The 27,688-nt window shown below is 35.2% G+C and overlaps 1 protein-coding gene across 2 annotated transcripts in view; it reads left to right on the top strand.

Moving 5' to 3' along the window:
- VPS50 (VPS50 subunit of EARP/GARPII complex) overlaps window positions 1–27,688 on the top strand; it is a 118,642-nt gene that overhangs the window by 22,317 nt on the left and 68,637 nt on the right. For both annotated transcript variants that reach the window (XR_004899621.1, XM_028525596.2), the window contains exons 5-12: window positions 1,600–1,653; window positions 2,486–2,556; window positions 3,214–3,331; window positions 3,415–3,450; window positions 4,784–4,866; window positions 17,999–18,041; window positions 19,386–19,484; window positions 21,180–21,320. Coding sequence is in view for 1 of the 2 variants with exons in the window: in XM_028525596.2 (XP_028381397.1) it covers window positions 1,600–1,653; window positions 2,486–2,556; window positions 3,214–3,331; window positions 3,415–3,450; window positions 4,784–4,866; window positions 17,999–18,041; window positions 19,386–19,484; window positions 21,180–21,320 (645 nt within the window). In the remaining variant the exon portion in view is untranslated. The remainder of the gene's footprint in view (window positions 1–1,599; window positions 1,654–2,485; window positions 2,557–3,213; window positions 3,332–3,414; window positions 3,451–4,783; window positions 4,867–17,998; window positions 18,042–19,385; window positions 19,485–21,179; window positions 21,321–27,688) is intronic.

Raw genomic sequence — 27,688 nt, 5'->3', positions numbered from 1 at the left:
GTGTCGGGATCTCTGTGGGGTAGAAGCCCTGGTGTGGGGAGGGAACTTGAGCACTAAAGGGTTGTGTAGTAAAGATATGTTGTGCTTTTGGAGAATTAGATTTCAGAGGATGGTGGCATCTTTTTACCTTCTCTTGGTTTCAGCATATTTGAATATGTACTGTTGCACCTGTGTATTTTATGTGGTGGTGCTTTTTGGGAGTCTGCCCCATCACATAGTGACCTTTGGAATTTGATAAACCTGAGCTTGGGTCCTGGCCTTGTAATTACTAAGTGTGGGACTGTGGGCAAGTTACTACCATGTTTAAGATTTTATTTAGAAAATGAGGAAGCACGTAACCCATTCTGTAGATTGGCATGAGCACTAATTGAGGTAACGTAAGAAAAGCACTTAGTACATTGCCTGGCACAGTGTAGATTAACAATAACTAACTACATTGTCTATTTTTTTTTTTTTAGAAAACCCAATTTTGTAAAATTAGGTGGGTTTTTGAGTACATCTATACAAATTCATACTTATATACATCTACACCATCTACACACACACACACACACCCACACTGAAAGCAAATTAAGAAAACATGAAAGGAGTAACACAGTGCATAAATGTGTGTGTAATGCTTTGTTCTCAGCTGGCCTGGGGAAGGGGCCACTGTGTTTTCTTGAGTGAACATTTCACTAAATGCCTTCAGTGTGCTGTGCTTTGTGCTAGGCTTGGTATCTCACAGTGGAGTCTGGTAGGGGCCCCTGAAATTGTGAAATAAGAGCCTCATGTTCAAAATCATCATAATTCTAACTTGCATGCATTAACATTATTCATGGAGTTGGCTAAGAAAACCTGAGGTATCTTCATAGCATTCCAGAAAATGTGTGTTTTCAGTTTTTCAAAAAGAGAGGACCAAATTTTTCATCTTACATGGTACAGAAGGAGCTAAAGGGTACAAGGACATTCTCTGTTTCCCAGATACTGTCTTCATAAATGTAGTTGATTAAACATTTATGTATCTTAACATGTTTAAGATAAACACGCTTTTGCTTTTAAAGCAAATCCTGAACCCTTAATAAAGATGATTACCCTGGCTGGCATAGCTCAGTGGATTGAGCTCGGGCTGGGAACCAAAGTGTCCCAGGTTCGATTCCCAGACAGGGTACATTCCTGGGTTGCAGGCCATAACCCCCAGCAACCACACATTAATGTCTCTCTCTGTCTCTCTCTCTCTCCCCCTCTCTCTCCCTCTCTCTCTCTCTCTCCCTCCCTCTCTCTCCCTCCCTTCCCTCCCTAAAAGTAAATAAATAAAATCTTAAACAAAAAATTAAAAAAAACAGATGATTAAACTTTTGTGCATCTTAGTTAAATCAAGTAACAATACTCATTATTAATAGTTATAATGACCATTTATCGAGTTTCTATTAAGGACCAAGTACTATGCTCTATATTATACCTCTTTTACTAATTTTATAGACCAGAGAAATATGTTTGATCATAGCAAGCTGTAGAATTTATAGGGAAGACCAGTGGAATATTATGGAAAAATATAAAATATAATAGGAAGTATGATGACTTTTCTTACCTCCTTTGTTTGATTACATATTCCTATAGGTTTCTAAAAAAGTAGCGGATTTAATCCTTGAGAAGCAGCCTGCTTATGTAAAGGTAGGATAATATTTGCTATTTTCATGAAATGTAAAAAATGTTCATGACTTACTCCTGAAACTGTTGAAATAGTTTAATTTATTTTTTAGAATATAGTTTTGTAGCAACATATGGACTCTTTTTGGGGGTATGTGTTATGTATGTGTGTTTCTCTCATTTGAAGAAATTTACCAAACTTAAGAAATAAAAGTGTTTTTATCACTGATTCTAAAGTAACCTCTTTGGTTTTCCAAACTGTAGAATAGCCATTGAGAATTGCTTCTATGTATTTTGTAACACTTAGATTATTAGTAATGAACACTCAATGACAATGTAACAATCTGTCTTTAAAATATGATAAAATTGGAATTGTTTGGCTGAATCTGTCTCATTAGAAAATCAGAGACTTCAAAATCTGTTGAACTATTTGTTGGGGTTCAAATGAAGACAGTCATTGTGAAATCATCTTAGCAAACAGAACTCATATTTTCCTATCCTTGATTGCCTTGTGAAATTTAGTTGGGTAGAAACATTATTAAGATTACTTTAAACAGATATATTAGTCTTTGTTATGTTTCTATAAAGCAGATTGGGTCTAGATTTCCTTATAAGCAATGCTAACTAAATATTTCTCATATGTCATTGTGAAAATCATTCAAATGTTGTCATTTTAAGTAATTTTGTTGAAAAATATGCCAACAGTTTTCAGGTTCAAGTATTTTCTTGCCACTTTGCTTTCCAAGCAGGCTTGTTTTTGAAACACTTCCTTACAAAGTTTTTGCTAGAGGTCCACATGAATAGGAAAGAAAAATAAAGTGCCTCAAACAATAACCTCTACTCAATGTTCCCGCAGGAACTGGAGAGGGTCACCTCACTGCAGACAGGTCTTCAGCTGGCCGCCGTCATCTGCACAAATGGGAGAAGGTATGCCATTTGCTGGTATTTGGCTCTTTGACTGGAAAACATTTCAAGAAAAACTGTGAAACTCGTTGACAATTGATATTTTTTATTATGACTGTGGTTTCTAGAATACCATTTAGTAACAACATACATTATGATTTAAAAACGACACCAATAAGGTATGTGGGAAATGTCTGTAAATCTAGTAATGACTTAAAAACCTTCTTGTTTTGTATTGCTTAGATTAGTACTTCTCAAACTAACTGGTGAAGGAACAGGTTTTTTTTTTTTTAATTTCTACCTTTTTAGAGAATATTATTTTTGTAAAAAGCAATAAAAGCAAAGTACTAGGGAAATGGAAGAAAAACAACCAAAGACATAACAAAATACAGTCCAAATTTTTTAAAATCATTTATTCATGAAACATGAAATTATTATGTCAGCTTTTGGTCCAGATGTTTCTGTACTTTTCTTCTGATGGACCAGCAACAGTTGAGGATTGGCACTAGTCCACCCGCCACACTTCAAGTAATGCTGGCATAGAGTGAGCTGTTGAATACACTTCTCCAGTAAATTTGTGGTAGTAGTCAAAGATGCCACCTTATTAGTTTTGTATTGTTCTGTGTGGATAGATGCTTATAGTACTAGAAAAATTTAACTACTTATTGTTTACTTTTACAGACACTTGAATATTGCAAAAGAAGGTTTTACTCAAGCTAGTTTAGGCCTCCTTGCGAATCAAAGGAAGCGTCAGTTGCTGATTGGACTTCTGAAATCTCTGAGAACTATAAAAACATTGGTATATACACCTTACGTGTTTAAAAATTAAAACTTAATTTTATGGTTGAAACAGATTTTTTACCATTGATATTTGTTTTTCAGCAAAGAACAGACGTGCGCTTAAGTGAAATGCTAGAGGTAAGTTAGCAAGGCTTGGAAATTTGGTGATCCTGATAATATTAAATATAAAATATAGTGAAAGAATTCAGATGAGCATATTTCTTAAATTGGTATATGGTTTAAAGAATCTTTTTAGACATGTAAAGGTACTTGCCCTAGAGCATTTTTCTATTGACATAATGTATTTCATTTAGAAAAATTTATTTGGAGAAATGTTTAGCTTGTAGGAATGTTAACTGTAGTATTTTTTATTGCATTTTCACTCAAATAGCAATAAGATTGCCTTTTTCAACTACCATAGTGATTTAAGGTATATTTCATACATTGGGTATGATTGGTATCTCGTATTAATTGGTTTTTTAAGTGAGCCATATGTTTCTCTTTGATGAAAGAGAAATCTCAGTCTATTTCTTTCGCACGGTTCACAAAAGTGTATTGACACACGTGTTTCCCTGTTAACACTTGAGCTCCTTCGGGTAGGGTAGGTACTTTGCCATCTCAACATCCCCAGTGATTTGAATTGCATTGTTGAATTTAGACATGAACTTAAGGAAAAATTTTTTTAGGATATTCTGTATAATCACTGTATCCTAAACTATTACCACTAAACTGGGATTTGAGAAATCCATATGAAAAATTCTTTTGGCATTAAATTACTGTTTAGGGCTTAAAAATATCCTGAGGCCATTAATGAATATTTTACTATTTTCCAGATTTGTTTGTTTAAAAATATCTGTTGATTTCTTGGTTTCAGGAATGTTGAATATTGTAGTACAACTGTTGAATGTTGATTACAAGTAGAATGCATATTATTTTGAAACACTTCATGTAAACAGTACTGAAAGAAGAAATGTTAATAGTTAAAGAGCACCTCCTTGTGAAACTGCTTATAGTTCTTTACAGGCTTATCCACGTCATGGTCACAGATTGCTTTACTATGTATTTGAAGGAACAGAATATATTTTCTTTTTTTAAATATTAATTATTGAGAGAGAGAGACAGACAAACAAACATCAGTTTGTTGTTCCACTTATTTATGCATTCATTTATTGATTCTTGTATGTGCCCTGACTGGGGATTGAACCCACAACCTTGGAGTATCAGGATGACTCTCTAACCAACTGAACTACCTGGCTGGGGCCAAGAATATTTTTTTTGTGCATACATTTTTGGTCTGGACCTGGTTGCCTCTTTTATTATTTATCTGTTGTTGGTATTCTAATCCTTACGTGAAAGGCATTCAACCTTTCTGACTCTGTAACTTTTGGATCGAGTGTGAATAGACATTTGTTTTCTTCAGGGGCTGTAAGACAGATGTTTCCAGTCTAATGACTTCTCTTGTTATCTGAAGGAGGAGGACTATCCAGGAGCTATTCAGTTGTGCCTGGAATGTCAGAAAGCTGCCAGCACTTTTAAACATTACAGTTGCATAAGGTAAGGTAATGCAAACATTTTAAAGCTGACCTCTGTTGCCTGTTTTTAATGTAGGGGTTGTGTAACTGTTAATAAACATTAAAAATAAATAGTAAGTGCTCAGTTCTTTCAGGCAACTGAAATTCCTGTTCATAAATGGGCAGTTGAATAAAAATAAATAATAATTTTTAAGGTGTGAAAGATGAAATACTTTTTAATCCTACCTTTTCTTTTCATATCACCAAAACTTCTTTCCAATCTGATTGATTTTATTTTTATAGAGTAGTAGAGGAGAATAAATTTATCTGTTCATGTCTCCATTTCATCTCTTGGGAATTCTTATTCCTTAACTTTGCCCAGCTTATAAATATTGAGAGTGTTATTATAGTTGGTTTTTCAGATCCAGATGGTTCTAGTATTTGGCTTATCCTGAGGAGAATTTTGTTTTGGAAAATTTAAGTGGAAACTCATTTTATGTTATAGTCGTGCTTGTAATGTTTAAGTGGCTATATAGTTAATGTGTTGCATCTTTCATTTAGTTATTTATAAAATGTGTACAATGTAAAAAAGTTAGAACTTTATTAATGGGTTTTGGTCGACTTAAAAAGGTTTTGTGTTACTGATGAGGTTTTGTATTACTGATGATGGTACCTTGGGGAGGCTCTAATCCCCTGTGTAATTTCCATCATTCCTCTAAAACCATCACAAATAACACACAATCTAAGTAAAATAATGTCCTTGCCAAGGAAACCCAGTTTCACATTAAATTCATACTTATCATAGAATACAGCCCCTTTGTCTCTTCTGTATAGAAATTCTGATTGTCACTGAGCACAGCTCACTGATGTTGTTGATGTTGATTGCTAGTATTTGAAAAATAAGACTGGTAGACCAAGATATTAATATAGCTTTGAGTTAATTTTTTTCTTTTAATATACTCTGTCATCATAGACCTTTGTTGAGTGAAAGATTAGGGCTAGATATTTCCCCCCTAGAGATGCTCTCTAAATATTTATGGTATTTTTTCTTTAGGATCATGTGTATTGAAGTAGCATACTTTTTATTGGATTTGGAACTACATCGTTGGGTAGTGCTAGTGATATCTTGGTTTTATCCATTTGGCAGTGATTAAACTGTCAGTATTAAAATTTTGATCATGTCATTTACACTTTTTTAAATGTTTCCTTTTATTCTTTTAAATTTCATCTTTATTATATATTTTTTCCATTACCATTTAGCCCCCTTATATTCCCTTCCTGCCAGCAAGCCGAACACTGTTGTCCATGTCCATGAGTCCTTTTTGAGTGAATAGAGAATTAGCTCTAATATGTTAAGTGTATTTGAAAATTTTAACAAGGCCTTCTGGGTCCTAGAAAAGTGTAGCACACATTTAGTTCATTTTGTGGATAAATCTGTTACAGTGAGAACATCTCATTTATGATTGAGTGAATGTAATTCAGGCAGTTACGTATTTGAGTGTTTATTATATGCCAGGTGCTTTGCTTTGGAATTGGCCATGTAGTGACCAGCTGTACAATACATAATGTAACCAGTTGTCTCTGGCTTTCTGGAGAACATAATCTGTCAAGGACTTGAACTGAAGAAGGCCCAAGTGGCATGGGCCTTAGGGAGAAGGAATTTGAGCGTACAGTGGAAGCATGGGGATCTCCCTCTCCTCAGGGGGTCAAGACAAAGGAGGACCTGAAGGAGGGGCAGGAGCAGTTATTTGAGCCAAGATCTGAGGGGTTGTGGATGGGAAATTACAGATATCTCGATGAAGTCTTTGTTGCAGAGATGCCAAGCAAAATGAAGACTAAAAATATCTATCTGTTGGCTCTATAGCAACAGAGAAGCCAGAGTTGACCTTGTTGGGGATAGATTTGGTTGACATATAAGAGTAGAATGAGGAAATTTTATAGAGGAGAGATGTGCAGTTGAGAGGGAGAAGCCTGAATAATTGAAAAATTGATGGGAAAGATTGAGGTTGAAAATAGAGAACATAATATATTAAGGCTTTGCAGGGATTATAGCAGAGATTGACTTGGAAGGAATGAGTGGAAATTTGATGGCAGGAAATTGATGCAGTTGGTGACATTTGTTGACGCTTTATTTTTTCCATTAAATAGAAATTTTATTTTAGCTGTGGTAAAGTAAATATTTTACTGGATGGGAGTTAACTATAAAAAATGTTTTTGAAAGTAATTCTCATTTGGGCTTTTTCAAGTTAGCATGAAGTAGCTTCTAGCTACTTTTTCATTAATGTAAATAGTGATGTGTGAAGGAGGTGTGACTGCAGATATCTGGCCTGGTCAAGTTTGAAATTGAAAAGCTTGTAATGATGATTTAAATTAACAGTAGTTTTGTTTTAGAAAATACAATATGTAAAAACTTATGTTTACATATGTGAGTCATCCAAGGCACAATGAGAATGGTTTGTCTCATTCTCTGAAACATGCATGAATACACTGATGGCAAAAGAATTCGTTTTAAGGCGTTTCTTGGGAAAGCTGTTAGAATTGTGTTTTTAACTCGGTGATTTAGTGACAATGTTGGGGTGGCCCAGGGAGCCTTGGATAGCAGAGGTGCTTGTTGGAATCATTTGGTGGCAGTGACAGTGCCTTCACAGCAAGTCTTTTGCCCCCCACACCACCAGCAGTGCTGCCTTTGCTGGCCATCCTTCTTCCTGCTTCAGCCAGTCCACTGTTCCCTTCACTTCGTGTCTTGCCCTTTGTTCCTAGCTGGGAGGACATGATAGCGTGACACGGGGTATATAGGTATAGTAAGTTGACATATTGACAGCTTGAGTCCTTAAAAGTGAAGGAATTTTATTCCAACTTCTTTTTATTTTTGTCTTTATCAATTAATTAGATGAACCTTTCATATTCTATGCATTTATTTATTTATTTTTTGCTCCTTTTTTTTTTTCTGGTCTTCTAAACACAATATCGAACCCATTCGTGAGTTCTCTAGTTGCGTTGTGCAGTTTAGCAAAAGGCAAGATTCACCCATATTTTCGGACTATAAGATGCACCCGACCCCCATTTGGGAGGAATAATGGTTGTTAATGCTGCTGTTGAGTTCTGTTTACACTTACATTAGTGAAATATTATGTTATTTATGTTACTAAATATTTTACCACATTTTTTTGCTTCAAAATTTTTTTCCTATTTTCCTCTAAAACCTAGGTGCGTCTTATGGTCCAAAAAGTACAGTGGTCTTTGCTTTTACTTGACTGAATCAGAGTGAGAAATCACTTGACACTTTGGTAATAATAGGAATAGTAATTAATTTGCACTATTATTTTCTTTAACATTTATATTTATTTTTATTCCTGTTGATGACTAGAAATGTATTCCTTTAGAAATGTCCATTAAGAGAACCATGATTCAGAGCATTTTTGGATTCTGGTGTGTTTTTGTGTGTGTGTGTGTGTGTGGTGCTGGCATGTTCTTATGTACAGTGTACCCGCTTGTCTACTGCTAATTTTTCCTTGATAGATTCTTTGTTCCTCCGTTCTTGCCTAGTCACATTGCTCCTTTATTGGAAATACAATTTTGGGTAGAAAAGGCAGAGACCCTGTGGACTTCAGAGTAGATTCCATGGAACAACTGGGAGCTGACTCTTGTGATTCTGAAAGTAGGAAAAACAGAACCCATATATTTGCTTCTTCGTAAACAGCCATTGACTGCCTACCTAATATGGCTCAGGTGATATGACTATGTAGTTCAACACCTGAAATACCAAATAATAGTGATGCACCCAGTTGGTTGAAAAATAAAAGAAAATGGGTACCTATTCAGTACCTTGTATCTTCCCTGAGATTGCTGTGTTTCGGCATATTTAATAAAAGATACTGTAACAAGTTTGTTCACCTTTTTTACTGACAGGGAACACTTCTATTATTTGACATTTTTTTTGAGTTGACTGAAAGAAAGTCATATAGTGACTGGGATTTAAGAATCATTGTCTTTATGTTCAAGTACATCTGATGAAGCACTTAATTTCTTTTTCTCTTGAAATTTATCTAAATGAGTTTCAAGAAAAGTTATTCTTAAAAGTCAAAACTTCTTCATTATTTTTCATTTCCCTTGAAAGAAACTACTTGAGTGAACCTGGGGGTATTGTTTATTATGCACTGAAAAGTTGGCATACATTCTGAAATTGTTGAGTACTGTGCGTTACCATAGAGCTCCATACCCATGGGTTCCGCATCTGTGGATTCAACCAACCATGGATCAAAGATATTTGAAAAAAAATTCCAGATATTTCCAACAAGCAAAATTTGAATTTGCCACACACTAGGCACTATGCTGAATTCACCCAAATGAAGTGGTGTGTAGGTATACCCCTGCTATAGCCTATAGCAAATACAGGTTATGTGCAAATACTACACCATTTTATATAAGGGAATTGACCCTCAGGTTTGGTTGTCTGCAGGGGTCCTGGACCCAAACCCATGTGGGTACCAAGGGATGACTGGTTAATTTTTCATAATCATTAAAATATCCTTTTATTTTTTTTGATATTATCTTAGCAGTTGAGTGAAAATTGTAGGTTGTCAACTTCTTTAAATCGTAGAATGTTGAACGCAGCTTTTAGATACAAATACAGCAGTATTAGGGACTATTTGTCCCCTGTTGCTCTTGGTTCCTTTATAGTAGGTGTGCCTGGTCTGTTCCAGCCTCAGGAAAGGGAAGCTAGGAACCTTGCTCAGGCAGTGAGTGTCCTGTGGGGTCACCAGGTATGCTGGCTGGACACACGTGCAGATCTGGAGTCCTTGTTGCTCAAGGAGTTATGGATACCATGCTATTCCGATGATACCATGCTGTTCTGACACTGCCTGCACTCCTTTTTACTTTAATTTGTTGTTCTCTGCCTCCTTCCCCCACACCACACCATTTAAAAAGTGATGTGATGTAAAATCACATGGCAAAAACATAGTATTTTAAATAAAAGGGTTTTAAACAAAAGATAAAAGATTTTCTTTCTGCCCCAGTCATTCCCTTTCCTACCCCCTGGAGTAAACTACAGCTTATTAATTAATGTTATAGCTGATTAAATTTTTTCCTAGTAGATTTAATTATAATTTAGAATAATACATTATGATATTTTTTCCAATTTATCATTATAAATAATTGTTTACTCCCTGTAATAAAATATCTATAGGAGATAGGAATTTGTCTCACTTCCTTTTATTTCTCTTTCCTTCTCTATCTTCTAGGTTTTGTTAGTGAAACTGTTATTTTTACCTAGTCAAATTTATATTCTTTTTGTGACTATTACGAAATCTGTGCTTTTTCAGTAGGTTATTTCTAAAAAATTAACCTATTATAAGTCATATATGCTGTATTATGATTATTTAAATATTATCTGCAGAAATAGAGTAATTGGACTTACAAAAAAGGAAAACTAATCCTTTGTCCCTGCTTGAAAATCAAAATTCATTACTGTTTTTTATATTTCTGTTGAACATTTTTTACTTTTCTTAGGTTCTACTCAGCTGCATTCATCTTGTATAAAATTCTTTTTTTGTATATTGCTTTGTCTTGTTCTGTTACTGTTGCCTCTGAGAACTTTTTTTAAATGAAATACATAGGAGGTAAATTTTTATACTTTGAAATGATTTTAATTTTGTTCACACATGATTGAAAGAAAAATTACTTGTTTGTTAGAAAATGGAAGGCATTCTTTAATTGTCTTCTAGCCTCCTGTTTTGTAGGAGAGGGTCAGATGCTATTCTCCTTCTCATTTCATTGTAAAGGGTGTCTTTCTTTTAGAAATGTTTAGGATTTTTCTCTTTTTACTTGATGTTCTAAATTTCACCAGTTGTCTAGAAAAATCATCAACGTCAAACTCTTTAGTCTTAGATAATGAGACAAGAGTGAAGTATTATTTAGTGCTTATCTGCATGAGGTTCTGGGTGACTCGTGATGCCAAGAGCTTTTGAAATTTATTTGTTCTCTAGGCATTTAAAATCACAGGCAGCTAACAGCTAGGACTGTGGGATAATATGCCAGTTAGGAGCACAGAATACACAAACAAAAGACTAGCAGAGATGTTCATGCTGTGAATGGCTTACTTCTTATACCCCTGCAGGAATGGAAAATACTGACATTTACAGGAGCGGCAGTGGAAGCTGGGCACTGTCAGCGAAGGCAGAACTGACTGTACAGTAATTCTAAGTTAGAGTTTAATAAGGCTTCCTCACTAGAGTGTTATCTTTTAAAAATTGAATCATGATGATGGTAATGATGGCTATGATAATAATATTTGGAGTTGTTTGGCTTTTACTGTGTGTCAAACACTGTACTAATCATTTCCCTTTTCATATTTAGTATTGATAAAATATTCTTTAGAGTTGCTGTTATTGTCTCTCTTTACAGATGAGGAATTGATGTTTTGTAAAATAAGTAGCACAGCCAGGATTTAAACTTAGGACTGTTGGAATGCAGAACTTGTTGCTTTTAATCTCTCTACACTGTGCTATCTACTAATGTAGAGCTGTTCCATGCAGTGGGAGGCTCGCGGCTAGTAAGCTAGTTTTTATTATTCTGCTTCTGTAGTTGAGTTCTATGCTTCTAGAGTTAATTGTATTATTTTCCTAAACCTGCTTCTGTCAGTTGTGTTTGCTACTGTTATTTATGTTAAGTAAACTAATGAATTGAGATATGTATGTGAAAGTAAAGTTGAATGTGTTGGGGAAACAAAACACATTGTTAAAAATAAATTCACTTTTTAATTTGTTGAAGATGAGACAACTAATAAGAACTAGGGGATATAAAGTAACTGAATGTGATTTGGCATTCGGATTGTTTTTCCTTTGGTCTTTAAGTTCCTACTTCACCTTAGAGAAACTGAAGCTTGCAGTTACAGGTAGTTTATTTGTGATTTGCCTTATGTGAGACTAGGAAGTTAAAACTCCACTCAGATGAAAAGACATTGGCTTTAAATCAGAAATGAGTGAATGAAGGAAGTATACACTTACACAATTTTGGTTAAAATAAATATACCTTTAAACTCACATGAATATTTCTGTTTTAACTCTGACCAGTTGACCAACTAAGAAGTCTTCTACTAAACTGTAGCACTGGTTCAGCAGATTTTGTCTTTAAAGGGACATGTAATAACATTGGAAGCTTTTCAGGCTGTGAGGTCTTGGTTGCAACTATTCAGCACTGCCCCCGTAGCCAGAAGACAGCCAATTCATGTGGCTGTGCTCCAGTAAAGCTTTGCTTAGAAACATAGGCTGTTGGCTGGATTTGGCTCCTGGGCCTGATCTTTGCCCAAGAATTATGATTCATCAAGTTTGGAGATGTTTTGAACATCTTTAGTGTTCTTAGTAACAGACTCTGAGCTTTCTCTGTGGTGAATGATTTTGTTCTGGGTTAGGTTAGGGATTTACCATGAGTGCAGACAGATCTGCTGGCTAGATCCAAAGTGATCTTAGGAGTTCTTTTACAGTCTGCTTCATGGTTTGAAGGATCATGCAGACACTTCATGGTACCTTAGGTTGTTGATCTGGCTTCAAAGTGTTTGAAAATCAGGTTGTTTTTTTCTGAGATCTATTGATAAACTGTCTGTCACCTGTGAGTAGATTGAAACCACTGTAATAGACTTCTGATCTAAATAGACTGCAGTTTTCACAGGCCATGAATATATACTATGAACTCAGAAGTAATACATTTTACTTGTTTATTCTGGCAGTTTTAGCATCCTACCTAATCATATACAAAGATGTGATAATTGGGTAACTGGTGTTCCCAATATAGTAGATCCTTGAGTCTTTAAGGATGGTAGCAACCTTTAGGTGTAGCCCACTTCTGTATAGCAAACCGATGATCAGAGATGTTAAGAGAACAGACTTAAATCACATGGGCCATTGATAACATACCAGGGAGCGATCATGACGATGCTGATTATCTCCCGCCCATCTTTTCTCTTTGTATGGTCAAATTTGTACAAAATTTGGATTTATATGCAGCCTTTCTGGTACTTACTTTGCAAGCGTGTGCCATAGATCAATTATTTAAAAGAACACAGTTATTTATGAGTATGGTATCTTTAATATTTTTTGTAGTGATGGTAAAGATGCCCCCAGAATAGTTTGATTCATTCCATTAAGCTTAGAAATAGCCTTTAATAGCTTTTAGCCTTACATCTTAGAACTACCATACTAATTTTTTTTGACAATAATGTAGCTTTTATTTATCCATAGTTTCTGAATACATCTTTTTAACATACTTTGATTAATTGACTGAAATGGCTTGAATTTATGTTTCTAAATGATGGTGACAGATTTCTCTAAAGACTGTACAGCTAATACATCTACTCTTTAGTCCCATAATTGTTATATATGTATTTTTAATTAGTAGCAAATTGTTATAAAACTGCAGTTGTAGCTTTTGAAAATATTTTTAATAAAACAAACATGTAATTTATATATTTTATGTTTAAAACCTTCTATATACTGTTTTCATTTTCATGCCTGCATTAACTTTTTTTAAAAAATTGAATTTGTTGACTTTAGAGAGAGAGAGAGAAACATTGATTTGTCATTCCACTTATTTATGCATTCATTGGTTGATTCCTATGTGTACCTTGACTGGAGATGGAACCCATGACCTTGGCATATCGAGATGATGCTCTAACCAACTGAGTTACCTGACTAGGACTTGCATTAACTCTTAATGCATAGTATGTAGAGTCATTGTAGCTATAAATAATAGAAGCAACAAAAAACATTTAGTTTTATGATAATTTTATAAGCACTAAAGCCCATTTTCAACTGAGAAACTAAAAGAAACTAAAGAAACTTATCATTCTTGCCTATTAATGAATTTAGATATGTTTCTTTTTCTTTTTCCCCAATATTTTATTTATTTTTAGAGAGGGGAAGGGAGGGAGAAAGAGAGGGAGAGAAACATCGATGTGTGTTTGCCTCTCTCATGCCCCCAACTGGGGACCTGGCCTACAACCCAGGAATTTGCCCTGACTGGGAATTGAACCAGTGACACTTCAGTTTGCAGGCTAACACTCAGTCCTCTAAGCCACACCAGCCAGGGCTATTTCTTTTTCTTTGAAGCTCAAAATATTCAAGTTCTGACCTACTTACTATTCCAGGTATTCTTTCCTCTTCATACCTGTGTCTGTCTTCAGCCTTAGATGGACTTCTGAGCCCCATATGATAGAGGAGCAGAACTTGCTTTACCTCCGCTTATCTCTTTTTCCCTCATGCCAAGGTACCTGCAGACCCAGAGTCTAGTGTTGTTCTTTTTCTTCTAAAATATTCTCCTTTTTTCCTTGTCTCCATAGTTTTATTTATTGAAGTAGAAAGTAGGGGCTAATGGAATGATAGGGCTGGAAAATTTTTCCATTTTCGTTGGAACTGCAAATTTGACTCAGCAGATATATATTACCTGCTTTGAATCTGGTGTGAGTTTATTTAGTCCTGGGAGGTCACTGGGCAATAAGCCACAGTCTCTACTTGGAAAGGCAGTCATAGATACTCCTTACTATAGTACACAGTGCTGCTAACAAAGCATTGTGAATCTTAGGGAACAGTTATTTAGCAGGGGAAGACTTCCTAGAAAAGAAGACATTTGGATTGTGCCTGGAAAGATAGCTAGACATTTGTGAGTGAGACAAAGAAGGTATGTTCTAGTTATTGTGAACACCTTGTGCAAGGGCGTGAAAGTCTGGGGATTGTTTGGGGATTCTCACATATCGGTATGACTAAAATAGAGGTGCTGTAAAGTGAATGTTATTTCTTCATGTCAGTTGAGTCTTCCATGTCATATGAACTTGGGACCTCTCCTTGATTTAATGGAAGCCACCTAAGGTTTTAAAACAGTGGATTAATGTGATTTTATTTCTGCTTTACTTATGAGCTGCAAACTTAGATGTCCTTAGGGACCAGGCAGGTAGCATATAGGTGAAGCAGGAAATAGTTAGGCCCACAGGACTGGTAAGGCCTGGACCAAAGCCTTTCACACACAGCTGTTTGGAAACACTGCCTGCCAAATCAAAGAGAGTAGTGATGAAATTCAATCCCAAGTTAGATCCCTGCTCAGAGCTGTCCCGGAAAGTTTTTTGGAAAGTTTTTTGGAGGATGTTATACAGGGTTTGGTATACAGTAGGTTAGTGGTGTTTGTTGAGTAAACACACCATTGGATTAAAGGGTGGGGTGTGTGTGTTGTGTGCAGATAATCACTAGGAGGCTCTTAAGATAAATCAAGCAAAAGGTGGTGGTGCTTGAGTTAGGACACAAAATGGAGACAGGAGAAAAACAGGTAAACAGGTGGATATGAAAAATACTGAAATAGTAGAATCATCAAGATTTGATCACCAGTTATATATGAAGAGAGGGATGAATTAAAGATGACTTTTGAATTTTCAGCTTTGATTGAGTGGATGGTGGTGATATGAATCAAAGAGAGAGAACATGGGACAAGGAGCACCTCTGGGAGAAGATGCTGACTTTGGGGGGTTGGGATGAGGAATTATTTAATTCTTTCTAATGCTAAGGCACTGTCTTAGCTACTCTTTTAGGGGTATTAGTTTTGGGACTTTACCTCTCATTCTTATTTTCATTCCTTCATTTTTTATTTTTTGGATGGAAATTGTTCCACTATCATATTTTTAAGGAAAATCTCACTCTTCTCTACAAGAATTCCCTGAACTTGTATCTGTGGCTGTGGCTATTTTTCAGACATAAAGCCTGTTTAGAGACCTTAATTTTTCTAATAAGGTAGTAGTCCTACACTGTTGATTGTCAAAGGTTATAGTTTTGCTCACTCTCAGTTTTTACTAGAGAATGTAATCTCTGTATGTTATTGCTTTTACTTTGACAAATTGCTTTATATATCTATATCGATATCTATGTCTATAGATCTGTAGGTCTATGTCTGTAGATCTATATATGTCATGTCACTTTGGCATTATCTCCTCAGCTGGTTTTAAAAGGCTCTATTAAGAAGCATATGGAATCCATGAATCCATTACTGTATTTTTTGTAAGGTGTCGACAAGGATGTTGTACCTTAGGAGATAAAGGTCACTGTCCCCTTATCAAGACTGTCAAAATTTTCTCTCAGAACTTAAAGCCAGAAAAAGGACTTTTTGTCTCTTTGCCCCCTGCCCCCACCTTGAGCTGTTGGTATGTTTTGATGATCTGGACACTGAACTGCACACGGCGACCATATATGCATTTGTGCTGGACTCGGAGAGTCACATTCACTATCGGATGGCTGTTGTAAAAAACCTGGTGTTATTCTGGTGTACCAAAAGAGATCTCTCACCTGTTCTTACTATTTTACTTATGCCTACTCCTTTTTTATTAAAATGTTTTCTCTATGATTGTGTTTATTTTATTAGATGTCACAGATCTTTTTAGTAATGGGATTTTATAATGCAAATAACAGTTCTGTTTTTTTAACTGACCTAGGGAGAATTGAGGGGAACAAACTCAGATTCAGTCACATATCCCAAGCGTATAACCTAAAGAATTTTTACAAAGTTAACATAGCTGTGTAATTACCTGCCAGAAGTAGAGCACTTTTAGTACTCCAGACCCTGTCCTGGAGTACGTGCCCTGTCCCAGTTATTATTGTGCCAAGGTGACCACTGTTCTGGCATTAGTCACTAAGTTTAAGGTTACCTGTTTTAAACTTTACATGAATGGAATCATGTGGTATGAACTTTTTTTAATCTGACTTTTTTGTCCAATATTTTGTTTTTGAAATTTAAGTGATACATTTTCATTGCTGTAATATTTCATTGTGTAATATCATACTTTATACATTTAATTCCTCATTGATAATTGTGTTGCTTCAATATTTTTTCCTACTGCAAATAATGCTGCAAGGATTGTGTATGCATTTCTGTTAGATACATATCTAGGACTTCCCAGATATAGAGTATATGTTCAGTTTTAGTAGATGATAGTTTTCCAAAGAGGTGGTATCAATTTCCCCTTCTTGCAGCATTGAATTGAGTGTTTCATTTGCTCCCCATTTTTGCCAGTATTTGTTGATGTCATTTTTAATTTTTTAAAAATGATTTTAGCTATTCTGATTGTTATGGTGTCTTATTTATAGTTTTAATTTGCATTTCCTGAATGCCTGTGGAGTGCCTATTTATATTTATTGGCCAATTGGATATCTCCTTTCTGAAGCATCTGTTCAGGCATTTTGCCCTTTATTTTTATTCTATTCTGTTGACCTGTCCATTTGTCTTTTATGTTGACACTGTCTTATTGCTGTAACTTTATAAGCTTTTTCCTGTTTTAGTATATGTCTGCCTGCCTTGCTCTTCAAGATGTTCTTGACTCTTTGTAGCCCGTTGAGTTTCCACATAAGTTTTAGAAGCAGTTTGTCAGATTTAATGAAAAAAAGTGCTGCTGGATTTTGATTAGAATTTCATTTATTCTAGGAAATCATTATGTGAGAACTGGTATCATAAGTATATTAAAAGTTTTAGTCTTTTACATGGTATATACCTTCATGTACTTGTCTTCTTTTAGCTCAGTTTTGTATTATATATTTTTATTAGATTTGTTCCCAGTTATTTTTTTATTGTCTAATTCCATGTTCTTAATATATAGAAATTTTATTTTTTGAAATTTTACTTTTCATCTATATTATATGTCTTATCTTTAAAACTTGGTATCAACTTCTCATTCTTAAATTCTTAGCTTTATTTGTAGATTCTTTAGTATTTGCTACCCTCACAGTCCTGTTGCTGTTAGTAATGACACTTACCTCTCTCTAATTCTTTTCCTTTCATTTATTTTAAAAGGTTTTAATTATTTTTAGACAGAGAGGAAGGAAAGAATAAAGAGAGGGAGAGAAGCACCAATATATGCTTGTCCCTCGCACGCCCCCTACTGGGGACCTGGCCTGCAACCCAGACATGTGCCCTGGTTGGGAATCGAACTGGTGACACTTTGGTTCACAGGCTCCTGCTCAATCTGCTGAGCCACACCAGCGTGGGCTCCTTTTATTTGTTTTTCTTGTCTTATAGAATCAGCAGCATAACTTACTGCTCATAGTGTTGGTTTGTGAATTTATTGATTGTTCAGCTAGCATGGATTTATTTAGCACTTAGTTTGTCTCTTTTAAAGATAGGCACATCTAACTCTCTGTTTTATTTAATAGTGAACTTAATTCAAAGCTGCAAGATACTTTAGAACAAATTGAGGTAAGAAGAATTACATCAGAAGTTAAATGACTTTCTTTTCATGGGTTTTTGAATAGCATAGATACATCTAATGTTTTGGCTTTTGTGTTATAACCAGTATTTCTAGATCACTATACTGTTTTTGTTGTTTTCATTTGGAATATCTGTGCATGGTCGATTAACATTGATCTATTTGTAAATGCAGTAATACTTTCTGAATTGTGGGATCTGAAAACAGTTTTTGAAAGTATCACTATATCCAGAAAGATCCCCCAACTTTTATTCATAGGTATATTCTCACGTAAATTATAGCCAGAATACTTACATGTTAGTTATTTTTTGATTATCAACTACTACATTTTAGTTTAGTGTGTTAATTTATTTAAGATAAATTATTGGCTAATGAAATCCCTCAATTCCTGACCTCCTCTATATTTCATACAATTCATGAAAATGTAAGAACTGGAAAGGAAAAGATACGTCATTGTTAGCATGAAGTCTTGCTTTTCCTCCTGCTTTTCTTCAGAGTTTATCTCTTTCTTTGGCAATCTTTTAAAGCAGGGTATTCATTTTTATAAATTTAATACAAATTGTTTGGTTTCTTATATTTTATTGTTGTTCTGATAAGAGTAGTTATAAAAATTGAGGCTGAACTTTCAGATTACCTATTTTGTGAAAGTAGTTTTTTATCATAATGCAGTTGTTTACTAATTGTAAGAATGGCTATTTGATAAACATAAAGATAAATACTTTGAAAATTCCTTGAGTAAATAATCATCTGAATATTTTAATGAGAACTTTCTTTTGAAAGCTCTGTGTGTATTCACTCTCAATATACAATATTTTCTGAATGTATGTAGAAAAATCATTACTTTAAAATGAAATCATTTCTATAAACAAAATTGTATTTAGACATAAAGTTAGGTATGTACTTTTAAGGTCAATTTAGTTTTGTTGAGAATTACTTTTCAGTGATTTCAATAGTATTGTTTTACTGTTTTTTTGAAAGTCCTACAAATTCAGTTCATATAATTGTAAGACATTAGTAGTTTGAAGAAACAGAGTTAAAGTAAAAAACTAAAATTTCTTTGGTAGTTAATATACTGATTTTGTGTCTCTTGAGACACTAGATATGCCTTTTTAGAAACATGTTAATAACATTTCAGTAAAACTTGATTATACTTGGTAACAGATGAGAATTTTAATTTGTTTATATTTTAATTTAAATTTGTTTTTGACTACTAAGTCCAGTGGTAGTAAAAGTGCATTTAGATATTAATTAAAAGTGAGAAACTAATCTTGATATTTTTCATTGCCTTTTAAACATCATTCCTTAACTGTCCCTTGCCTCTTTGACTTACTTAGGAACAGCTGGATGTAGCTCTTTCTAAAATATGCAAGAATTTTGACATTAACCATTATACCAAGGTTCAACAAGCTTATCGACTTCTTGGAAAAACACAGGTTAGTTTTGAAAGGTGGTTTGCTTTTTTAAAAATAAAAAATCTGCTAATATTCATGATTGCTTAAGTCTGAATATTATTAATGTATCCTTAAAGTTTCATTTAACAAAGTAAATTTTTAGCTGTATGCGTAGTGGTAACATGGTTGTTCACATAGGCTCAGAGGGTATGTTGTGCGATTAAAACAGTACAGATTTTGTTTTGAACTGTGAAGTGTTTGCCGAGTTTAATGTTTTCACAATTTTATGTAGGTTTTAAAACAAGTATATTATGAGTTAATTTAGTGGGAGAGGATATGTAGTCTCTTTTACTTCACCTTTTGGTCGTGATTGAGAACTTCTTAATGTGGAACTCCATGGTTCTTAGACGGGCCTGCGTGACTACCTCAGAGTGGTGTGTAAACTTCTCTGCCTTCTGTACCTTTGTCTGTAAAACAGGTACATCGCACTTACCAGAGTTTTCAAAGGGTTGTATTATCCCCAGAATGTCCTCAGTACTCCCTCAATGCCTGGCTTTACTTACTTTTACTGCTCAGTGGCTTCCTTAAAGAACTTGAAAAAGCAACCAAGGTTTGAAAGTTAGTTAGTTGTACTTTCTGTGTGTACAGAATTGTACAGTATTGTAACATCTAAACATGGTAGATGTAAATGTTTCTTCCATTAAGTGGCCTCTTGTCTTAGAAAGAAATTTAAGATTTTACCAAATCACTTAAACTCTATTTACATTTTAAAATCTGAGTAAAGAAATTTTTTTAAAATGTATTTGATTGGCCCTGGCTGGCGTAGCTCAATGGATTTAGTGCAGGCTGCGGGCTGGGGCATCGCAGGTTCGATTCCCAGTCAGGGCACATGCCTGGGTTGCAGGCCACGGCCCCCAGCTACTGCACATTGATGTTTCTCTTTCTCTTTCTCTCTCTCTTTCTCCCTCCTTTCCCTCTCTAAAAATAAATAAATAAAATTTTTTAAAAAATCCAAGAACTAAAAAAAATGTATTTGATTGATTTTCATGTCCTAAACTCTACCTACCAAAAATACAAGAAAGAAGACACTTGGTAATTTTGAGGAACGTGTTAAAAGACTTTTGAAAATATAAGTATAACTTCTAGTTTTCCCCATGAGAAGAATCCTTTCACTCATTAAATATGTATTGGTACCTACATTGTGCACCTGGATGTAGGCCCCTCATGTATCTTATCTTACCTTCTAGTGAGGGAGACAGACGTTAAAGAAATAAGTGAGTATGATGTCAGGTGGTAACAAGTGCCCCGGAAAATATGTATCAGAGTGAGTGGATAGAGTGATGAGACGTCCTGATTTATATAAGATGGTTAGGAAAGGCTTCTCTGAGAAGGTGACCATTGAGAAGCATCCTGAACAATGTGAGGGAATGATGGCAGAGGGGATCCAAAGGTGACATTGTGTATGACATGTTTGAGAACAAATGCAGTGGGTACCAATGCTAAGTACAGACCAACAGAGTAGTATTCACAATTCAGATTTATCTTTAATTGCATGATGTTGTGATTATTTAATGGGTTGTTTGCAAATAATCAGCATTGCAATTATAATTCTGTGAATGATAGTGATTTTTGTGCTATGGCTATAATCCGTAAAAATTTTTTCCTATGTTTTTTAAGTATGTTGAAATATATTCCCTTTAATAACATGAAATTATGTTGTATGTTTTCTTTCCACAGACAGCAATGGATCAACTTCACATGCACTTCACTCAAGCCATTCATAATACTGTGTTTCAAGTTGTTCTTGGTTATGTGGAACTATGTGCAGGAAACACAGATACAAAATTCCAAAAACTGCAATATAAGGATCTCTGTACAGTATGTAGTAACTTAATTGCTGTTCATATGCTTCTCAGTTTTTAAATTCACATCTCATTTTTATTAGCAGCTGTTGTTTGAAGATGGTACTAAAATAGAAACAAATATGTTTGCCGAAAGATGTTTTTCTCCCATATTCTTTTCCTTACATAGAGGAGCTGGAAGATTCAGTCACAATCATACAAATGGTACAGGTTGATGAGGTAGTACAAATTTGTGGATTCTAAATGGACTTTCTGCGCTCTCGTAGCTTCCTTCACCCTTCTTTCTCAGGCTCTTATTCTCTTCTGTGATTGCATCTGAGGTGCTTCTACGCAGTCATCTTTGCTGGGTTTTTATACACACCTTCAGTCTTTTTTGGGTGAATAAATGCTGTTTCTGTCAGCAACTGTTACCATTTTTTCATTTTTATTTTGAAAGAAACAGGTCTGTCGGCAAGGAGTGAGCCGAGTTGGGCCCTGTTTTAGAATGGGTCCTACTGCAGATTGATGTAGAGTGTGAGGAAAAGAGAATGATGAACACTGGGAGAATGGGGGTGTTACTTGCTTTTACAAGGAAGATTGGTCTGTAGTAGAAATTCATAAATTGATATCTATTAACATTCAAATGGAGTTGTTGAAGAGACAGTTGGATACTGGATATTTTGTTGAGGTAACTGGAGAAATATTTTTGCTTGAGCTACAACAAATATTCCAGAAGAATTTATGACAGATGAACCAGTAAGTTAATAATGACAGTGGATGATAGTTAATAGAGCTAAAAAATTCTTTAAAAAATCATTTGATAAATCAGGAGGTTTATTTTACAAATTTTATGATTAACTTTTAAGTGTGACATAGTTGCATAATTACATTTTTTTCTTTTTTTGTATGGTTTATTGTTTATGCTATTAAGTTGTCCCTATTTTTTTCCCTCTTCGCCCCCCTCCACCCAGCCCACCCTGGCTTCCATAGCTAATCCTTGCACCATTGTCTATGACCATGGGTCCTTCATATATGTTCTTTGATCCCTCTCACTTTCACTTTCTTTCAAACAGTCCACCCCCACAGCTCCCCTGTTAGTGCTGTCAGGCTATACCATGATTCTATGCGTCTGGTTCCATTTTGCTCAGTGATTTATTTTGTTCATTAGATTTCATTTATAAGTGAGATCATATGGTATTTGTCTTTTACCAGCTGTCTTATTTCACTTACTAACATGATAGTCTCTAGTTCCACCCATGCTGTCACAAAAGTTAGGAATTCCCTTTTTTCCTGCTGTGTGGTATTCCACCATGTAAATGTAGCACAGTTTTCTAATCCCACTCATCTACCACTGGAGACACAGGCTATTGTAAATAGTACTGCGATGAACATAGGGGTGCATAAATTATTTTGAATTGGTGTTTCAGGGATTCTTAGGGTATATTCCCAGCAGTGGAATCACTTGGTCAAAGGGCAGTTACATTTTTAATTTTTTGAGGAATTTCCATACTGTTTTCCACAGTGGTATACCAGTCTGCAATCCCACCAACAGTGCAGAAGGGTTCTCTTTTCTCCACATCCTCACCAGCCCTTGTTGTTTGTTGACTTATTAAAGATAGCTAATTTGGTAAATGTGAGATGATAGCTCCTTGTGGGTTTAATTTGTATCTCTCTGATGGCTAGTGATGTTGAACATTTTTTCATATGCCTGTGGTCCCTCTGTATGTCCTCCTTGGAGAAGTGTCTGTTCACGTCCTTTGCTCATTTTTTAATTGTATTGTTTCTCTTCCTGATATTAAGTTGTATGAGTTCTTTATATATTCTGGAGATTAAACCCTTGTCTGATGTATCGTTGGAAAATGTGTTCTCTGATACAGTCGATTCCTTTTTCATTTTGATAATTTTTTTTAGCCACGTGGAGGCTTTACAGTATGATGCAGTCCATTTGTTTATTTTTTCCTTTATGTCCCTTGACCTAGGAGATATATCGGCAAAAATATTGCTAGGTGGGACATCTGAAATTTTACTGCCTATGTTTTTTGCTAGGACTTTTGTGGTATCATTACTTATATTTAAAGTCTTTTTTCCATTTTTATTTTATTCTGGTGTTTAGTATAAGTTGGTGGTCTAGTTTCATTTTTGTTGCATGTATCCACCCAGTTCTCCCAGCACCATTTATTGAAGAGATTGTCTTTACTGCATTGTATGTTTGTGCCCATTTTGTCAAATTAAATGACCATAAAGACATTCATTTATTTCTGGGCTCTCTATTCTGTTCCAGTGATGTATGTGTCTATTCTTATGCCAGTACCAATGGAGTTTTTTGGTGGAGCCTATTGGGGTTTCTATGTACTCTACTGTGCCATCTGCAAATAATGACAGTTTTACTTCCTCCTTTCTAATTTAGATGTTATTTATTTCTTCTTCTTGTCTGATCACTGTGACTAGTAAGTACTTCTATTACTATGTTAAATAAGAGGGGTGAAAGCAGACAACCTTGTCTGGTCCCTGACCTTAAGGGTGATGCTTTGGTTTTTGCCCATTGAGTATGATATTGGCAGTAGGTTTCTCATGTATGTCCTTTATTATGTTGAGGTATGTTCCCTCTATTCCCACTTTGCTGAGTGTTTCTATCATAAATGGGTGCTGGATTTTATCAAATGCTTTTTCAGCCTGTTGATATGACTACGTGATTTTTGTCTTTAATTTTGCTTATATGATGTATTATGTTTATTGGTTTGTGAATAATGTACCATTCTTGCATCCCTGAATTAAATCCAACTTGATCATGGTGTATGATCTTTTTAATGTATTGCTGGATTCGCTTTGCTGATATTTTGTTGACGATATTAGCATATGTGTTCTTCAGATATATTGGCCTGTAATGTTCTTTCTTTGTTCTGTCTTTACCTGGTTTTGGAATTAGGATAATACTGGCCTTATAAAAAGAGTTTGGGAGTATTCCCTCTTCTTGAATTTTTTGGAATAGTTTGAGGATATGTGTTAATTCTTCTTTGAATGTTTGGTAAAATTCTCCTGTGAAGCTATCTGGGTCCAGGGCTTTTGTGTGCCAAGAGTTTTATGATTACTGCTTCAAATTAACTAGTTGTTACTGGTCTATTCAGGTTTTTTGCTTCTCCTTGATTCAGTTTGGAAGATTGATTGTTTTCTAGAAACTGAGTTATTTCACTCAGGTTGTCCAATTTCTTAGCATATAGTTTTTCATAGTAATTTCTTATAATCCTTTGTATTTCTGTGGTATCAGTTGTTACTTCTCTTTCATTTCTGATTTTACTTATTTGGCTCCTCTCTGTCTTTCTTGTTGAACCTGATTAAAAGGTTTGTCAGTTTTGTTTATCTTTTCAAAGAACCAGCTCCTTGATTAATTGATCCTTTGAGCTGTTTTTTTAGTCTCTTTGTCATTTAATTCTGCTCTGGTCTTGAGTATTTCCTTCCTTCTGCTCACTTTGGGCTTTGTTTGTTATTCTCTAGTTCTTTTAGATGTTGGTTTAGGTTGTTTTTTGAGATTTTTCTGTCTTTGTTAGGTAGTCCTGTAATCCTATGAACTTCCCTCTCAGAACTGCTTTCACTGTGTCTCGTAGATTTGGGATTGTTGTGTGTTCATTTCCATTTGTTTCCAGATACTTTTTGTTTCCTTCCATGTTCTCATTGTTAGCATATTCAATATTTAATAACATGTTGTTCAGCCTTCATGTATTTGAATGTTTTTGAGTTTTTCTTGAGATCGGTTTCCAGTTTGAAGCCATTGTGATCTGAGAAGATGCTTGATATAGTTTCAGTTTTCTGAATTGTTAAGGCTTCATTTGTGTCCTGTTATGGTCTGTCTTTGAAAATAATCCATTTGCATTTAAGAAGAAGGTTTTTGCTTCTTTGCAATGAAATGTTCTGTGAATATAAATTAAGTCCATTTGATCTAGGGTGTCATTTACTGCCACAATATCTTTGTTGATTTTTTTTGGGGGGGAAGGTCTATCCATTATTGACAGTGGGGTGTTAAAATCCCCTACAATGGCTGTGTTGATGCCAATCTCTTAAAGTCCTCTAATATTTTTTCATATATTTAGATGCTCCTATGTTGGGCACAGATATATTTGCAAGGGTTGTATCCTCTTGTCTGACTACTCCCTTAATTATTATGCAGTGACCTTTATCACTTGTCATGGCCTTTGTTTTGAAGTCTATTTTGTCTGATATAAGTATTGCTACCCCAGTTTTTTTTTCATGTCCATTTGCATGGGATATTTTTCCCCCATCCTTTTACTTTCAGTCTGTATAGATCTTTTGTTATCGGGTGAGTCTTTTGTATTCAGCATATATGCACGTTGTGTTTTATTATCCATTCAGCTACTCTGTCTTTTGATGGGAGCATTTGCTTCATTTACATTTAAGGTTATTATTGATAGGTACTTATTCATTGGCATTTTTTCTCCTTTGTGCTTGTGTTCAACTCTCTCTCAATTCAATATTCTTCTTAAAGTAGCTCCTTTAGCATTTCTTGCGGTGTTGGTTTGGTGGAGATGTACTCTTTTATCCTTTTTTTCTTTTAAATCTGGGAGGCTCTTTATTTCTTCTTGCATTTTAAATGAGAGCCTTGCTGGATAGAGTATTCTTGGTTGCAGGTCCTTGCTTTTCATTACTTAGAATATTTTGCAACAGTCCCTTCTGGCTTATAGTGTTTCTGTTGAGACATCAGCTGATAGCCTTATTGGACCTCCCTTGTTTTTACTAGATTTTCTCCCTTGCTGCCTTTAAGGTTCTCTTTGTCTTTAAATTTTGCCATTTTAATTATGATGTGTCTTGGAGCGGGCCTCTTTGGGTTCATCTTGATCAGGACCCTCTGTGCTTCCTGAACTTGCGTGACTTTCTTCTTCCCCAAGTTAGGGAAGTTTTCGGTCATTATTTTTTCAAACAGGTTTTTTAGCCCTTGCTCCCTTTCTTCTCCTCCTGGTATCCCTGTGATGTGAATATTGTTATGCTTCATGTTGTCCCAAAGCTCCTTTAAACTATCCTCAATTCTTTTTAGGACTTTTTTGTTTTGTTGCTCTGACTGGGTGTTTTTTTTTTTTTTTTCCTACTTTGTCTTCCAACTTGCTGGTTCAGTCCTGTGCTTCAGATAACATGCTTTTATTTCCTTCCAGTGTATTTATTTCAGATATTGCACTCTTCATTTCCCCCTGGTTCTTATTCATAGTTTCTATGGCCTTTATCATGCTGATGTAGTTTCCACTAAATTCCTTGTAGTTCTCACTAAGCTCCTTGAGCATCCTTCTAACATTACTTTAAATTCTATGTCTGATAAATTGTTTGCTTTGATTTCATTTAGCTCTTTTTCTGGAGATTACTCCATATTTTGTTTGGGGGTTGTTTCTGTGTCTCCCGTTTTAGTTGTCTCTTTGTTAGTTTCATTGCATTAGATTGATTTACTTTGACTCTCTATCTTGTGGATTGGCCAAATGAGGTGGGAATCCTGTGGGACCCAGTGGTGCAGACTCCTTGATCTCCTGATCTGGATGCTCTAGGAATGCCCTTTGTGTGGGTTATGTGGACTCACCTGTTGTATTTGGTTGTTTTTGGCCTGTTCATTGGTGGGAACTTCCCTGTGGCTGGCTGGCTAAGAGGCTCAACCCCTACTCTGTCTTGAATGCTGTTATGTAGGTGCTAGCAAAACAAAGCAAAGTAACACAAAAGCTACACCAAGACAAGCAAACTCCCTGCCCCAACCACAACAGCAATATCAGCTACAAAAGAGCAAAGAATGATAAAAGCAGAAAGAGAAATAGAATTGTAGAGAAAGGGGAAAAGAAAAAAGAATGTGGGAAGATCAAAAGAAAGAAAAGTGATTATCATAGGAGAAAAGGGAAGAGGACTAATATTAGTGATGAATTAAAAGAGGAAAACAGGGAGAAGGAACACAGAGAAAAAATAACTAATAATAAAAGGTAAGAGAAAGGAATAATGACTAATCAAAGGAAGAGTAAAATAAGAGGTAGAAAAGAAAAAATAGAACACTAAAAAGATAAGAAAAATATAGATAAAAATAATAAAAGGCTATGAAAAAGCAAAAATAGTGAAAAAGATTTGTCTCATCAGAGTTCGGTTCTTGCCTTCTGATTTCTTCCTTTGAGTGTGGCTCTGACGTCTGAGTTTCGTGTAGGCCAAGGTCAGATGCTACCCAGGTCTGGCCTTCGGCAGCTTTTTTGAAGCCACGGTTGATGCACAGCTTGTGACTGATTCCTCTGGGCTTTGCTGCTCCCAGGATAGGCCAAGCTCTTCTGCAAAGCTGGCCTTCATCAACACTGGATCCAGGGGTGTGTCAGCAAATGTCTTGTGTCACCACAGGATCCTCCTCTGCCTCTCTCTTTCTGCCAGCCTGTTGTCAATCTT

This window comes from Phyllostomus discolor, chromosome 10 (assembly GCF_004126475.2).
Source record: "Phyllostomus discolor isolate MPI-MPIP mPhyDis1 chromosome 10, mPhyDis1.pri.v3, whole genome shotgun sequence".
Taxonomy (NCBI): Eukaryota; Metazoa; Chordata; class Mammalia; order Chiroptera; family Phyllostomidae; genus Phyllostomus; species Phyllostomus discolor.
This window is presented reverse-complemented; position numbering and strand designations above follow the sequence as displayed.